The sequence below is a fragment of the Xiphophorus maculatus genome, chromosome 17 (assembly GCF_002775205.1).
Source record: "Xiphophorus maculatus strain JP 163 A chromosome 17, X_maculatus-5.0-male, whole genome shotgun sequence".
Classification (NCBI taxonomy): domain Eukaryota; kingdom Metazoa; phylum Chordata; class Actinopteri; order Cyprinodontiformes; family Poeciliidae; genus Xiphophorus; species Xiphophorus maculatus.
Window position 1 is genome coordinate 48,826 of NC_036459.1, and position 16,476 is coordinate 65,301.

At 46.9% G+C, this 16,476-nt stretch overlaps 3 protein-coding genes across 8 annotated transcripts in view; 2 read left to right on the forward strand and 1 right to left on the reverse strand.

The window, feature by feature from the left end:
• Positions 1-4,951, forward strand: part of LOC102227899 (D(4) dopamine receptor-like) — a 6,336-nt gene extending 1,385 nt beyond the window's left edge. The window contains exons 2-5 of the mRNA XM_014474412.2: positions 180-457; positions 539-651; positions 2,203-2,867; positions 4,393-4,951. Of these exons, the coding sequence (XP_014329898.1) occupies positions 218-457; positions 539-651; positions 2,203-2,867; positions 4,393-4,595 (1,221 nt within the window). The 5' untranslated portion in view covers positions 180-217 and the 3' untranslated portion in view covers positions 4,596-4,951. The remainder of the gene's footprint in view (positions 1-179; positions 458-538; positions 652-2,202; positions 2,868-4,392) is intronic.
• The window catches only part of ccdc136 (coiled-coil domain containing 136), a 27,706-nt gene extending 18,665 nt beyond the window's left edge, over positions 1-9,041 (reverse strand). Inside the window, exon 1 of the mRNA XM_023349860.1 lies at positions 8,900-9,041. The gene's annotated coding sequence lies outside the window, so the exon portion shown is untranslated. The remainder of the gene's footprint in view (positions 1-8,899) is intronic.
• On the forward strand, positions 7,542-16,397 carry LOC111611789 (protocadherin-8-like). 6 transcript variants are annotated; one of them, XM_023349852.1, is made up of 16 exons: positions 7,542-7,827; positions 9,596-9,683; positions 10,669-10,748; positions 10,824-11,032; positions 11,101-11,157; positions 11,228-11,320; positions 11,421-11,507; positions 11,618-11,728; positions 11,883-12,047; positions 12,513-12,603; positions 12,689-12,795; positions 12,875-13,075; positions 13,149-13,274; positions 14,384-14,462; positions 14,572-14,762; positions 15,814-16,397. In XM_023349852.1, the coding sequence occupies exons 3-16, from the start codon at positions 10,682-10,684 to the stop codon at positions 16,177-16,179; spliced, it is 1,950 nt and encodes a 649-aa protein (XP_023205620.1). In that variant the 5' UTR covers positions 7,542-7,827; positions 9,596-9,683; positions 10,669-10,681; the 3' UTR covers positions 16,180-16,397. The 6 variants fall into 6 exon arrangements, with proteins under 6 accessions (XP_023205620.1, XP_023205621.1, XP_023205622.1 ...); XM_023349853.1 differs by having other exon boundaries at positions 9,596-10,748; positions 13,152-13,274; XM_023349854.1 differs by having other exon boundaries at positions 9,596-10,748; positions 12,875-13,051.
• The last annotated feature ends 79 nt before the right edge of the window (positions 16,398-16,476 follow it).

Genomic DNA, 16,476 nt, shown 5'->3' on the forward strand with positions numbered 1-16,476 from the left:
CTGCAGCCAGACTGGTTCAGGGTCATGACGTCTGACCTGCTAACCTTCTGTGGGTGAAGCTTTGGGGTTTCTGGTCATTCCTCTGAGCCATTACTTTAATTGGGTGTCAGTGGGGTGAGCTCCCTTCCTCTATCATTCTCTTGTTAACCCTTCAACCCCTCTGACTCAATGTTCTCCAGATGAAAGCTACAGGCCAACCCTAACCCAGCTCTCCATCATGGAAAATGTGACACTTGGCAGCCCTGCAGGAGAGGCTCGCATGAGGGACTACAACTACCTGGCCCTGGTTCTTGGTGTCCTGTTGATCCTCATCATCATCCTGGGAAACGTTCTGGTGTGTCTGAGCGTGCTCACAGAGCGCTCTCTGAAGACCGCCACCAACTACTTCATCATCAGCCTGGCGGTAGCCGACCTGCTGCTGGCCGTGCTCGTGCTACCGCTCTACGTCTACTCTGAGGTCAGTCAGATGTTCTGGAGGTGGAGAGGTGATGATGTTCAAGATGAACCGACTGTAACTGTGAACTGTGACTGTTCGTAGTTCCTGGGAGGAACCTGGACTCTGAGCACCTCCATCTGTGATGCTCTGATGACCATGGATGTGATGCTCTGCACTGCCTCCATCTTGAACTTGTGTGCCATCAGCGTAGACCGGTAAGTTGCTCCTGGAACCCTCCAACCCATCGTCCTTCATGTTATGCAACATATTCTCTTATCGGAAGCAGGGTGACAGGGAGGAGCAAGGAAGGCCATGGGAGTGAAGGTTCAAGAAGAGATGCTTTAGCTCAAAGTTTGTCTCTTCCGATAGAGAGGTTGTCAGGTAACACCTACTGTATTTTGGACTGTGTACCTGCAGACTACAGAGGGTGTCCAAGCTCACCTCAATACCTTCTACAAGTGACCAAATGAAAGCTGTTCTCACATTTTCAGGGCAAGTTTGAGCTCATTTGCTCTCCAGGTTAAACTCTTTCAAGTCGGATCTCTGTCATTCATTCTGGTTGAGGTTTCCATGGCCTAGTTCTCAAGGTGTGGTGGAAAGGAGAGAGTCTGTTTTGGAACCTGAGGGCCTAAACCCTAGAGTAACCCTGCCTGCTGTCTTCTGGTCCAAGGTTAGACTCTGCCCTATGTGAAGGAGTTCAGGTGTTTTGCTGTCTTGGTTCTGAGTGGCAGGACACTCAGGGTTTCTTCCACAGTAATGAAGGTGTTGTTCAAAGATGTAGTGGTGGAAACCTAAACTGAAAGGTGACACTCTGGTATCTCGTCTATCTAGTTCATACCCTGACTCATCCTTATGGGATATGAAAGAGGCCAGAACCCAGGCCTCATTGACCGGACTAAATATCCCTTCTGGACTTGGAACACTTTGGGAACCTGCAAGCAGAGGTTAGAGAGTCTAAAGCTGTCCTCTGGATTCCCCTAACCTTGTACATATGGAAGAAGACGGACAGACAGATGGACGGATGGACTCTGGTTATGATTCGTGCATCAAACAGCTCAACTTCCATCTCTTCGGTCCTGATGCTGCTTCTATCCAGATACTGTTTGCTTCTAATTGCTTTCTTCTTTATAGACCTAATTAGCAGCTGCCTGGCACCAGTCATCATTAACATTTTCAGACAGAAGCCTTCAGGTTTAATGGAAACATTTCCATTTAAATGGTCATCATCCTCTACAGCTCTTTACTAGAAATTCATTATCCACAACAATGAAATTTAAAGCTTCGGCCATTAAACATGTTACTAGAGACGTCACATTGATGCTCACGGGACAGGAAATTTGTCTTTTCTCATCCAATCTCCATGGTAATAAATGAAACTGCAGCTCGTTATGGAGATAACAGATTCTTTTCTGGTGCTCCAGTTTGATGAGTGAAAATGGGTCCAATTAACAACTTTCAAAGTGTTAAAAAATGTAATAAAACACCTCAGTGAATCAAAGATGGTTGAGACCACACATATATATTTTTAGGACCAAGGCTGAGAAGCTATATTTGAAGCCTAGCAGCTGAGCAGAGGACTGCACATGACTAGATGTTTCTGCAGCTCTTAAAAGAAGAGAGAGAACATATGAACCCATTCTGTCAGAGTTCAGAACATCTTATCAGTGTGATGAAAAGTTCAGTGCATCCAGTAAACTCTGTGTTGCTTTCTTTCATGGGATCTTCTAAACTTTAGTCTGAATTAAGTATGTCTGCTTATATTGCAGGTACATCGCCGTCGTAGTGCCCCTAAAATACAACAGAAATCAGTTCAGTGTTCGCCAACTGTCACTCATCACCGCAACTTGGGTCCTATCTCTAGGCGTGGCCAGCCCAGTCATCTTTGGTCTGAACCAGGTGCCGGGTCGGGATCCGACGGTCTGCAAGCTGGAGGATGATTATTTTGTGGTGTACTCATCAGTCTGCTCCTTCTTCGTGCCTTGTCCAGTCATGCTCTTCCTCTATTACTGGATGTTCCACGGCCTGCGACGTTGGAGCAGTCGGAGCCGGTCCCAGGCCCATCGGGTCGGCCGGAGAGGTCTTTCTTCTCATCTGGCCTTGGCTCTGCGTAGAGCTAAAGACACACCTGGTAGCCAGGAGAAGGTTGTTTATACAGTGCCTCCTATAAGCCCCACCTCTCCATCCATATTCTCCATGGCAACGCCATGTGCGACTCTGCTGACAGAGGAAAACCAGCACGGGGCAGTGATGGCAGCTGATAGCGACCCGGTGACCACTCAGATGGACAGTGTGTCGGACGGCGAGCCCACCGGAAGGTGGGAGGGAAGCAGTCGCAGAGAGAACGCCACTAAGAGAGGACGAAGGACCAGCAAGACCAGCCGGGTCAGTGGGAGGGAGCGCAAGGCCATGAAGGTTCTACCGGTCGTTGTTGGTGAGTACCAGAACCAGGACGGCTTCAAACTGAATCATAAAATCCTAGAACACATTTCCTATCAGGATGAACCAAATATGTTTGAAAAAAAATCTTTTTTTAAAATGAATTTAAGTAGATTATTTTAAAAAACTGAAGAATCCACCCTTAAATACATCTTTATCATCCTGTTAAGTATAGCTTTGTTCTCATCACTCTATGGCCAGGCTGTTCTGCTCCACATGTTACGATGAGTTCATCTCTACCACCAAACATGTCTTCTGCAAGAAGTGAGGAAAAGGTCTCTGACCTTAGAGCCTAAAGGGCTGAAGACGACCAGGCAGCAGCTGCAGGACCACAGGAGGTTTGCCTCATTGTGCGGCTTGATATCTTCTCCAGAGTGACAACGATCACATGTGAAGCAGCAGCAGAGCTCCAGCTAACGAGCCGGGGTTGCCTCATTCATCTGAAAAGAATCTGAGTTCAGTTTTGGGACGATCAACAGCAGGGTCATAATTAAGAGTTAATGCAGACAGACATCTGAGAGCAGCTTCCACAGACAGCCTCCTGAAACTGGGTCCATACTGGGACAAGGATCCCAGCAGCACATCGACAACAGAGCAAGGCGTTCTCATGGTGTTGGACTTCATTCATTTCTGGCTCTGTGCTCCACCAGGCCCGTTTACCAGTTTCAGGACCCAACCAGAACCCCTCAGTGTAAATTCCCTTGAGAAGTAATGAGATTGGTTATATAGAAACAGGCTTTAATGCCGAAAAATGATCAAATCTTACATGCTATAAATCTCATCCAAATGGATCAGAACCAGAGTTACATTCCCCATCCAGCACCGGGCCACTGAGCTCAGCTGATGGACGGAAGACTGGAGAGTTTAGCTTTTTATTCTTCTCTGCAGTCTGTTCCCTCCCTAAAGGCCAGTTTAGTCAGTTTCAGTCTGTTTATGTGTGACCCCCAGCAGTCACACATAAGCATGGTTATGTGAGCTGAAACGTGTGTGTGTAAGCAGATAAAAGAGGCTAAAAGTGATACAGGAAAAGACAGAATCCATAACAATGGTCCAGTCAAAGTCCAGGTCTTAAAGACCTGAAGATGACCTGGGATGAACCTTAGATGTCAGCATCAGCTTGTTTAAAAGCCTTTCAGACGCCCAGCCAGGTTCAGGGAGCAGACTGGAGTCAGTGGACCTGGCCTGGGTGAAGCATGGAGATCTGACCTGTCAGAATAACAGATTCAGAGCCAGACACGTGTATTTAAACCCACTGATGATACTTTGTTTCTCTGTGTGTTAGTTGACCACAATGCCTCCCAAAATGGGACAGAACAGTTTCTCCCTGAGAATGACAACAGGACACCAACTGATCTTCAGTTGAGCTGTAGCTTCTGTAAAAATAGAAACTGTTGGAGCTCCTTGGTGTGGAACCAGCTTCACACCAAGGAGCATAAAATTCACATCTTCCTCTGAAGCTGCATCAAGTGCCTGCAGTTTTGCTCCTCTGTGACTGATGCCAGACTGTCTTTGTGTTTCAGGCGTGTTCCTGGCCTGCTGGACGCCCTTCTTCACCGTCCATGTCACCAAGGTGTTATGCCGTTCCTGTAACATCGGCCCCACTCTTATTTCTGTGGTCACATGGCTAGGTTATGTCAACAGTGCTGTTAACCCAATAATCTACACGATCTTCAATGCAGAGTTCAGGAACGTCTTTCACAGGCTGCTCTGCTGCCGGACGTGACGCTTTAAGCGTCGACTATGAACTCAAACGTTCCCCAGAACATCCAGAAGTCGCCTGCTTGGAGTCTGAATCCTCTGAAGTCAAACAGTCTCTTCTTTTAGAGTATTAGTGTGTTTCTTAGAGCGGCCCAGAGGATGAGATATTGGACAGACGTTTCTAGGTATCTGAGTGGTTCCATGTTTTAACGCTGTTCCAGATCAGGGTGGACATCTTTTTGCTGCAGACAAACAGAAATCTGAATGTTTGATGAAGGTTTTGTAACTTGCACCTGCTGAATCTGTGAAATGGGCATGATGGGATGTAACTGAAACTGATGTTCTCCTTCTGGACAACTAAAACAATAAAGAAGTGAAGAACAAAACTAACTACAGCTAAATGTCTTCTGGGTTTGGAGGCCAGTTGGCTCCATCCTAAAGCAAACCAACACAGAGGATTGAAGAAGGCCTGGTTATATCTGTTGTTCAGATATAACCAGGTAAAGGTAAAGTACCTGTTGTTCAGGTAAAGTAAAACTTCCTGTCTGGTCCAAAGACTCTTCTTTAAGAGTCCTCTTTGCCTGTCCTCATCTCGACTTAGGGCAGGACCAGAGTCAGACACAACAGCAGGTGTGAAAATCATGTTTTGCAAAGAGAAGTTCTGTTGCTGGTTCTGGATAAGCCTGTTTCCTCTGTGCTGCTCTGGAGCACAAGGCTTTCTGTTGAGATGAATCACATTCCAGGCCTGGAATCCGTTTCAGTCCCTCCATGATCCACTGTGGAATAACACGTCTTGGGGGCAGAACATCCCAAACCCACTCCTTTGTCCTGAGTCACGAGCCGCGAAGCGCCTGGAACGGATCTGAGGTCAGCAGAACCTGAGACTTCGTCCTGAGAGGCGGATTAAAGGTCAGAGCAGCAGGACAAAGACTCAGCTGAGACAGCAAAATGTCATCTGGACAAGTTAACCTTTAACTGTATGAGGAGGCAGAACCTGTTGACAGAACCACAACCAGAACCTCTTTCTGCTTCAGAGTCGAAAGGTTTCAAAATCAGCATCTGGGATCCGAGTCGCTCCTGGTTCAGTGGGTCCACCTGTGGTTCTGGAAACCAACTGGCTGTGGAGGTCCAGAGGTCTCCAGGGCCCTGGTTCCTAGGATCTAGGCAGGCGGCTGAAATGTCTTACTGCAGGGCTTTTCAATGTGTGGGGGATGCCCCCAGGGGCAACAGGGCTCTTTGTAGGGAAAAAAACTATGAGCGTTTACCCAATTTCACCAAGACTATGCTGGACACTAAATGTGCAGGTTTTTAGTATCTAAAGCTACAGTGAGTGAGGAAGCAGAGTCTGGGCCAAGCAAAAATGAAAACAAGGAAGTATAACCAGAAATATTTACAGAAAATCTTTGGGGACCCCCTGATAATCTTAAATATTTTCATTTGCAAATCTTTGGGTGTTCGGATCAGCTATTTCAATTTGATATATCAAATAACTGATGGGCACAGTGGTATTTCAGTATTCACATGAGGGTTAGTGGACTAACAGAAAATGTGCCATATCATTTAAACAAAATTTGATAGGGTGCAGAAATGTAGGCACCCTTGTTATGTTGTTGATTTTAATGTTTTATCTACTTATCACTCATTTATTGGAACAAAAATTGGTTTGGAAAGCTCATTAAGATTTGAACTTCATAGACAGGTGTATACAATCATGAGAAAAAGTACTTAGGGTGGCCAGTTGTTCTCCTCTTTGCATCTCCTGTGAAGACTGGCAACATGGTGACCTCAAAACAAATGTCACATGACCTGAAAACAAAGATCAACACTATGATTTAGAGGAAGGATGCAAAATGTAATTGCTGTCAGTTTCCACTGTAAGGATTAAGACCACAGGCACTGTTCTAGTTAAGCTCAGATGTGGCAGGTCAAGAAAAATATCAGAGGCAGAGAAGAAGAATGGTAAGAACAGGCCACAGACATACGACCTCATCTTGCTGCAGATGGTGTCACTGTGCATCGTTCATCAATTCAGTGCATTTTGAACAAGAAGAGGCTGCGAGGGAGAGTGATGTGGCAGAAGCCTTTTCTGCAAGCACGCCACAACCAAGCCAGCTACATTTTGGGATAAGGTGCTACAGACTGATGCATGGCGCCAGAAACACAGCATTCCAAAAATACTTGCTGCCCACTGTAAAATTAGGTGGAGCTCCCATCATGCTTTGGAGCTGTGTAATCAATGCCAGAACTGGGAATCGTGTTAAAGTTGAGTCACATGAATTCCACTCAATACCAGCAGATTATTGAGAATAATGTTCAACAATCAGTTACAAAGTTATGCTGGTGATGGATATTTTAACCAGACAATGATCCAAATCCACTCAGGCATTCATGCAGAGGAACAAAAACTGTTGTGCAGAGGCCATCCCAGACAGAATATCATCTCCATCTGTGGGATGATTTGAAGCGGGCTGTCCATGCTGGGCGGCATTCAAACCCAACTGAAGTGAAATTTAGTAAGGAGGAATGGTCCAAAGTGAACAGGAAGAATCTAGAGAAGATTCTTCCTTTCGCAAAGGAGCGTCTACTAAATATTAATGTGATTTTTCTGTTGAGGTACCCCTCAAATCTTTTCTTCATGCTTGTTGCACATTTTCTATTGAATCCAATAAACTTCATTGTCCTGGTGGAATATAACTGAAATAGCTGACCCAAACACTTTTGAAAATGAAAATATTAAAGACTTTAAAGTATTACTTTTTCATAAGACTGTAAATTCAGGCTAATCAGCAGAAGCAGGAGAACCCCCATAGGCCTGTTGGGCCGCTGTAGTCCAATCAGAGCAGGCCGCCTTCATGTGACCAGAACCAGCCAACCAGTGTAGCAGCAGAACTTGGTGGAGTTTTTCCTTCCACCAACATCCAATAATCAAACCCACATAGTTTTTGGGATTTCACTTCCAGAATGAGTTTAATTACGTAGTGAAAGAGTCGAGCTGAGCTGATAATCAGCTGACAGCGAGGCGCTGCAGCAGCAGGTGGAACTAACAGGCTCCTGCTGCCCTACTTATCCTGCTTACTAATGCTGCATAAGCTCTCTAATGCTGCCTCACACACTCTCTGACACACACACACTTCTGTGACACAGCTAGCTCCTTCCAGCTCTGGAGCCGAAGCATGAAGACATGAATCTGTGACAAATCAGGTCCGCAGCCAGCGAGGCCGAGACAGCGGCCAACCGTAGGCCAGCCGGACGGAGAGGTGAGAATTTTACTTTATGGCCATGTGAGGCTTTACTGGACTGGTACTGGTTCCTGCTGGTTCAGCCAGTACATGCTGATTCTGGTTCTACCAGCTCATTCAGCACTGAACCTACTGGGTTCATGTTCTACTGCAGCCATTTGGAACCTATTTTCTCTCCATTTGACTCTAAATCAGCTGAACTAAATTATTTATGCTAAATGTCAAAATAATGAGAAAAGTTTGTTTTATTTTCAACAGTCACTAAAAACCTCCAATATTGCATAATCACGTGTCTGTTACTGTTTTATCTTCATTGAAGTTCATCTCTTGCTTATCAAGAACCAAAGACGAAAATGATTCTCCATCTATTATTGTTCCATTAATTTAGTGAACAGCTTCATATCTAATAGTCCACAATAAAGCAGCTGAGGATTTCATTCTAATTTCTACAATATATGTGTAATTTGGTCAGTGTCTAGAATCTTAAATTATGAATCTGTGATTTCCGCTCCTGCTGGGCTTTAAGTAGGCCAGTGATGTGACACAGAGGTCTAGGTCCAGGCTGGACTGAAGTCGATTCCCTGGGTGACAACAGAGACAGTCAAAGGGTGGCATCACCATGACGACCATGACAAAACTGCCTGCATCTGCTTCCTGTCCTACCATCACAAACATAAGCTCCCTGGGACAGGAACAGATGTCATCAGATCAGTAAGTGACCCTCCTGGCGGGTCAGCAGGTCCCCTCATGTCCTCTGGCAGGTTTGGTGGAGGACGTATGATGCTGTGGGCCTGTTTCTCTGAGAGCACGGATTTAAAATACCAGATTTAAAATAAAACTCTGGTTTTTCAGCCAGAAAACAAAAATGTGGACTATACATAGGTCAAAGGTCATAAATAGAGAAGTGGTTCAGCAGACACTAAAGGGACCTGAACCGCAGTCCAGAGTCCAAGACATCCGTTTAATTTCAGGCTGTTCAATAGATCTGAAGTTCCATGGAGGGAACAATTCCCAACACGAACCTGCAGCAGCTGCCTCGGCCCTGGAGCCAGGCAGCAGCAGCTGACATGGACTCACCAACCTGACTCACCTGGAGTACAAGCAGAGGTTGCTGATGACCAGATGTGGCCTGAAGGGGTGGACAGACGGGACCAGGTGCTGCTATGTTCCCCAGTATGAACTGGGAGCAGAACGTCTCCAGCAGGACGAACCAGCGGCCGCTGCTGGTGATCAGGTCCGTCCTTCAGGATGGACAGGAGTTAAAGGACTAAACAGCTGTTTGTATCAGTGGAGTGAAAACAGGGACAATCACTCTGCCTCACCCTGGACAGTTAAAGCAGGAGACGCTTAGCTGGTTCTACTGGTTCCTGCTGGTCCTGAAGGGACTTTAACTTCTGGAATGTGAAGCAGCTCCTGCAATGAAGGACTTAGTGGAGAGAAATCCTTTCTAAGGAATGGGGTTAGCTGAAAGCTGTGAGTGAACTCTCCTTTGTGGTCAGTGAATGCCTCGCTGCTGCAGCAGACGGAACCGAGCAGCAGAGGTTCTGCAGCGCATGCTGAAGCTCACGGCTTGTGATGAAGACGAGCAGAGCGCCCCGACTCGTCTCCAGTTTACTCACGTTCTCATTAACGAGCGTGACTCAGGCAGCTTTGACCTCCTGCCGTCCCCACCGGACACCGCTGACCCGCTGAAACACAGCAGATCTGAACATGCAGGATAATCCTGGAGAAGAAAAACATTCTGTCAAGCTGAGGTCTGGACTTTGACTATTCCATTCTGCTGTAGATCACACTTCTATTGATGACCCGGTTTGGACCAAGCTTCAGAGGTTGGACAGATGGACTCACATCGACTCGAGGATTCTGGTCAGAAGGTTTGTCCTTCCTCCAGAAGCAGGTTGGCTAACCTCAGTCCGGCAGCCATCTTGTTTCTAGAGAGATGAGGCTTGTTCAGGGTCGTGACCAGTAGTGGTCTTGTTCTCTCTACAGGATGAGACCTGTTCCTGTCATTTCTCTGACCTCTGCTCCTGCTCTGACCTTGGGATGAATCTGCTGGACACCTAAGATGTTTTCCTGTTGGGAATAATCTTGGGACTCCAAATAGTGTGGAGATTACCTTTGACCCTTCCTGGGTTTATAAGAAGTGTCATGGCTGTCTTAAGGCGTGCATATCTTAGATCATCATTTTAACACCATAAATAAAGTCAGGAATGAACCTTAATCCAGAATAGGATTTTTTATGTTCCAGAGAACAACTTGCTCCTTTTCTAGAGCTGCTGATACAGACGATGATCTGTTGATGTAAAGGTCATTTTATTTATATAGCACATTTTCAGCAACAAGGCAATACAAAGTGCTTTACAGGATTTAAAAGGAAATACAAGCAAAGGAAAGACTTGCATCTCTGTCCACACAATCCAAACAGTCTGAGTGTTCGCTAGTTCAGCCAAGTCCGTCACAAATTTGTAGATAAGTCAGGTATCCGCAAGCTCCAAACAGCAGAAATCCGGTTATAATGAATAAATCAAGGGTGAATCCCGCCGGGTGTGTCCCGGCAGGACAAGAGGGCTCTCCTGCGCCCAGTCTTCTCATCGAGAAAATTTGATCAATTGCATTGAGAGACCGGTTGACCAGACCCTAATTTGTAGATTTGGAGGATGTGCAAGTCCTCTATATTTTTTTCTATGAAAAAATATAGAAAAAGACAAAAACAGAGCAAGCAGGGCAGGGATGGAGCAGAGGAAAAAAGCGTCCGCCTTCACTCAGAGCAAGAGAGTAAAAAAAAAAAGTGTGTTTTAGAGTCGAGCTTCATCTGCTGGAACCCAGATATTCTGATCCAATGGCTTCTTTTGTAAACAGGTAAAGGAAGAAAATGTCAAGGATGTTCTGTCTGCTGCTGTGGCAGCTTGTTCTCAGAGTTTCCTGCTATGTTGCTACAGGTAAGAACATTTACTACATCGTTAGTCATGGGTGTTGCTTCAGTACATCAACTGCTGGTTCTATTTGGTCCTTAGCTAGTCTGTGTACGGCTGGCTCCAACATCTTTGCGTCTGTCAGGGAGAACAGTCCAGCGGGTCAGTTCATCTCACACATCAGCATCAGATCTGACCCAAGAGCCAACACCGTGCGTCTGTGCCTGACCGGACCGAATGCCAACTGGTTCTACTTAGAAGGTCGAACCATCAGACTCAACTCGTCTGCATCCAGAGTCCTGGACCGAGAGGTACGGCTCAGACGCCCCTAAAACACCGTCCAGCATGTCTGATTAACCAAAGCGTCTTTGTTTCTCAGGTTCTGGGTCCGTTTCTGATCGCCGAGCTCACCTGTTATGAGGACGATATCAAACAAGTAAGTTCAGAGAACACAACAAGAATACACACACCAGTCAGTCCAGTAAGGCAATGTAAACTGGTTTCAGAGCCACTACAGGATTCTGGTGGAGATTCTGAATGAAAATGACAACAAACCAAAGTTCCTGGAGGGGACCATCCAACCGTTCATCATCAGCGAGGTGAAAAATCTCAACAAATGGATTTCAGGAGAACCTGTATGATCCGACAGATTGTCCTGTCCAGGAACCACTTACATGTCACTCCTTCATTCTTCTGCAGGTTGCAGCAGTAAACTCTGTGGTTTTCACTGTGAAGGCTGTCGACTCAGATGGAGATATGATCAGCTACATCATCGACCAATCCTCGGTAGGATCCCCATCTACTTCTGGCCCATTCAGCATCAAAGTTTCAGGATTCATTCTGCAAAGCAAACCTTTGTCAGGAAAGTTGCATCACCTGTTGTCTGTTACCTGCAGGAAGATGCATGGTTCTTCAGAATCGACTTGCCCAACAGTGGGAAAGTGGTGCTGAGCAAACCTCTGGACTATGAAAGCAGAACTCGGCTACAGATCATCATGTGGGCCCAGGTGAAATTTCAGTTGTAAACAGGTCTAGGAAGAGTCCAACGTTACAAATTGCACTACATGAAGAAGAAATTCAGATGATTTGACGTCATTATAGTCAAAGTGTCAATGTGTAGTCAATATGATGATGAGAGTCCATGGGCGGTTCTGTTTGAAGGAATCAAACACTGAGGAGAAGTTCAACATCTCCACTGTCCTCACCATCAACATTGAGGATGTTGACGACCAGTATCCTCACTTCCTGCCCTGCACACCTGTGTCCCCAGGAGTCCCGATCTGCATGAACCCAATCTACACAGCCAACATCACACGAAAACACCAGGTAAACAGCAGCAACAGGTGCAGCCAAAACACCGGTTCTGGTAAAGGAATGACTGTTGGTCTATGAAGACCAGAACAGAACCCGGCCGTTTTATTGATTGGGATGTGATGTTTAAACCAAAGCACCGACAGAGGAGAGAAAGATCCGGTGATGTCCCCTATCAAGGTTTCCGAGGAGGAGAACCAGAACTCCCTGCAGATTAGGGCCCACCAGGAGGTTCTGGAGAGGAAAGGAAGGCCTCAGTTTTAGCCTTGCAACATGATTGGACAAACCAGATATTGTCAGGTAGACAGATGGGTGGGGTTGTTTTACAGCAGACACCATTTTAAACATTTGTTTTCTTTGAGCACATTTGGAGCCTAAAGAGGAGAACCTGTGTGACGGAAAGATCACAGGCGGAAATTTTATTTTGGTTTAGCTGCCAACACAGCCTGAGCTTCCAGGTGTGCCAATTTCCCCTTTCAGGACTCGGTTCTGGAGTTTTCTCCTGGTCCAATCAGAGCCAGGGATGGCGATCGAGGCATCAACGCTCCTCTCATGTATACGATCCTGTCAGGTGAGCAGAAGTCTGCGTTATTATCTCAACATGACAGCTCTGAAAAGCTGACCAGCAGTGACCAAGTGTGTTTTGGAGCCCACAGGTGACAATCATGACAGGTTTGTGATGGACAACAGGACAGGTGAGATCAGGCTAACCAGAGCTGTAGACGAGCGTCAGCCAGGAGCAAACTTCACGCTCATCGTCATGGTAACAGCAGCACTTCCTTCACTTTCTGTTCCAGTCTCCCTATCGTGTTTCTGATCAGGCCGTTTCCGCTGCTGTCCAGGTGTGTCAGGTAGAGGACCGGTTAAAGTACAGCGTGGCCACAGTTGTGGTCAGGGTTCTCAGTGAGAACTCCTTCCCGCCAGTCTTTAACACAACCACCTTCAAAGGCTTCATCATCCAGAGCTCAAGCCCCGCCTCCATCGTTTCCACCTATGGGAACCAGGTGTTGCAGGTCCAGGTATCTGACCAGGATTTCTCTGATGTAAGAAAGCATATAGGCCCTCCTGTACTCTCACCTGAGTCCCACCTGTCCACTCATCACTGCTGTCCAAAAGCAGGGAGTGAACCCAAACATCCGGTTCTTCCTCCATCCGCCATCCCAACTGTACCAGGTGACCCAGGAGGGGGTTCTGATCGCCCGGACGGACCAGCTGAGGGCCTTTGACAGACACATTCTGCAGGCGAGTTCGATCACACCTGAACTGATGTTAGAAAACCCAGTGAGGTGTGATGTTTGGTCCATCTCCTGGTTCTCATGTGGAGGCAGAAAGTCAAACAGCAGAAGCAGCAGGAGACTAAAAGCTTCCCAGCGTGAATCCACTCCAGCTCCACCTGCAGGACAATCAGCACACTTTTATCTCTGGAGGAGAGTCAGTCACATGGGCTGCAGGTTGAAAACATCACAGAACACTGCAGAGAACTGCACAACGTCTCCCAGTCCGTCCTCGGGTTCTGGAGGAAACCGACCCGATCAGAACCAAAGTTCTGTGGAGGGAAAACCTCTCCGTGGAGGAATGTTTCTGCAGTTACAGCTCAGAAAACTAAGGGAGCCCCTGTGGAGAAACTCAGAACCCAAACCAGATCCTGGTTCTGACCAGAACCAGAACCGGGTCGGTATATTTGTCTGACATGGATTCAAACTCTGATAACTTCATTGACTACCGTTGACAGGCGGATAAACGCTCCGTTGGTCGAACAGAACCAGGATCTGGTTCCACCTGATCAGAACCAGCACAGCATCTAAACAGGTTAACAAGCTGAATTATGGATCTTTGTCAGAACCACTCCAATCAATCAATCAATCAAATTTTATGTGTATAGCACATTTCAGCAGCAAGGCATTTCAAAGTGCTTTACATCATTACAAACACAGAAACACAAAGCAAGATAGAATCAACAATCAGAACCTTTTGGCTCGACCCATTTCCCTCCAGGTTTATAAATCAGTTTTTATCTGAGTTGCTCCTGAAACGTTACAATAATAATGAAGGAAACCTGATAGAGACGAGGCAGCAGCTGGTCTCTCTGCTGCTCAGCTCTGCCTGAAATATTCTGAACCGTGTTGTTGGACTGGCAACTTTTTCCACAAGCTTTAGATAAAGGAATCTGATCAAATTTCACTTTCTTCTGATACAAAACTGTCAAGTTCTCTTCTCTTTCCTTTGAGCTCCTCTACTAAACGGTGCTGAATCGAACCACGCTCCTCGCCTCGACCTGCTGAGCTTTTAGTTTCTCTGTTCTGGAGCTCACACGTTCTCACACGGTTAATGCTCTGAATGTTGACTTTCAGGTTGTTGCCAGGGATGAAGAATCGGGAGAAGAAGCTTCAGCTTCAGTGGACATTGAAGTCCTGCAACGAGGACAGGCAGGTGAGAACAGTCTGGGAGCCTGCCGGTGCGCTTACTCACTGGCGTTCTGGTGCAACTTGTTCTGTTGGTGTCTCATGGTGCGTTTACTGACACGTTCCTTCTGTTCCAGTGCCTCATGGTGCGTTCACAGAGCAACAGCTATTTGGGGATGTGGACAGCAGGTTGGCAGGAGGAATCGCAGCGCTGATTCTGCTGACATTTCTGTCAGCCTTCCTGTTTCTGCTGCTTCGATTCGTGCGAAGGCGCCGGCCGCAGGAAGCTGATGTCCTGCCAGCCACCACAACCTTACAGCACCATAAGGTGAAGATCAAATAACCGAGTTCTACTGAATTCACTGAGATATTTTTGTTTCGAAGAGCTATGGGAACAAAGCTGGTTGTCCTGACAGCAAAGAGCTGTGGAAAAGCGGCTGCAGCGTCAGGGAGCAGAAGACGACACATTTCTTGAAGAGGAAGTGAAACCAGACGAAGCTGACAGTCCAAACTTCACACCAGATGTTTACATGATGGTGGTAAATGGGAAATGGCCGGTAATTGTAAAGCACTTTGTCAAGTCCAGAGGACTCCAAAGCGCTTCACACTACAGTCAGTCATTCACTATCTGATGGTGGAAAGCTACTGGATGGTAGCCACAGCTGCTCTGGGCCAGCCTGACAGAAGCAAGGCTGCAATGCAACAACGACACCTATTGGGCCCTGCTCACCCATCAGCAGGCAAGATGGGTGAACATCATCAAATCACCGACGCACTGACTACCGGGCAAACTCCTATCACCATCACCCCGTGAGGAACCTCAGAACCCTGGTCCGCCAGATTCTGTTGGGTTCTGTTGGACCATCTTAAATGATCTAACAGAACCATTTAAGATGAATGATCTGCAGCAGCTGATTGGCAAACAAACATTGACTATGAAAAAGATTCAGAACCTTTAGAAGATCCGGGAGTACCATAAAACAGACGATGGAGACGTCTCTGAACCACTGCTCCAGTCTACAAGAGGGTCAGCAAACGGTTCTGATCAACCTAGTGTTAACGGTGAAAACCGACCCACACCGAATTTGGTACCACAGACCCGCTAACTGCTGAGCACCAACACTGAAGTCTGGGTGTTGGAGAGGTCAAAGGTCAGCTTTGGGTTCCCCTTTTCCTCTTCAGCTTCCATTCATCCTCCAACCAGGAGGATGATGCACCACTGATGACTTCATCTGCAGAATGTCCCAGCTGTAGGGAGATATCTCCCTTCATTTGAGGACATGATGGTATCCTGTAGCCATGATGTCCCCAGCAGGAGGATGCTGGTGATGTTTCTTCGTCCTCAGACTGATCCTCTGCGGTTCTTCTCTAACCTTCAGGTGAGTTCCAGGTCTCCAGGCTTCATGGACGAGGCTCTCCGTCGCCAAGCCTCCTTGCGGTCAGGCAGCTTCCACGGCAGACAGGGTCTCTACATCCGTAGGCAGTCTCTTCCTCCTCCAACGTCCTCCTCCTCAGCAGCAGACAGCAGGTCCAGACCTCAGTCTCCATCCTCGGAGGTCTCTCTCAGCGATCCGGCAGGCCGCTGCCACTTCCAGACGAATCTGTTCGTCGTGGTAGAGAAACCTGCAGGTGTGGCGTCCGGCTGGGCGAGGTCACCTGACGTCACTGCAGGCCTGCAGGTCCATGCTGGGATGCCCCAGAGTGACGAGGACATTAACATTGACCAATCAAAGGAGGACACTTGAAAGATTGTTCCAGTCAATCACAGATTAAGACTGCCTGGGACACGCAATGTGTGATTGATGGGCAGATTTAAACTCATACTCTCTTTGTTTTTAGTGGTTTGAATGAAAAATGCCTTCAGAAATTACTTATGAATAAAAACATGTTTAATTTATGTGTAAAAAAACATTGTGGTACAAAATCAGGAAGATTTTCCCCTGAGACTTTAACTGTACCTGCAGTAGTGAGCAGAGCGACCACCAGGGGGCCCAAGCGAGCTGGCTCTGTGCCCTGCATCCTGAGGCGGAGACAAACGCAAA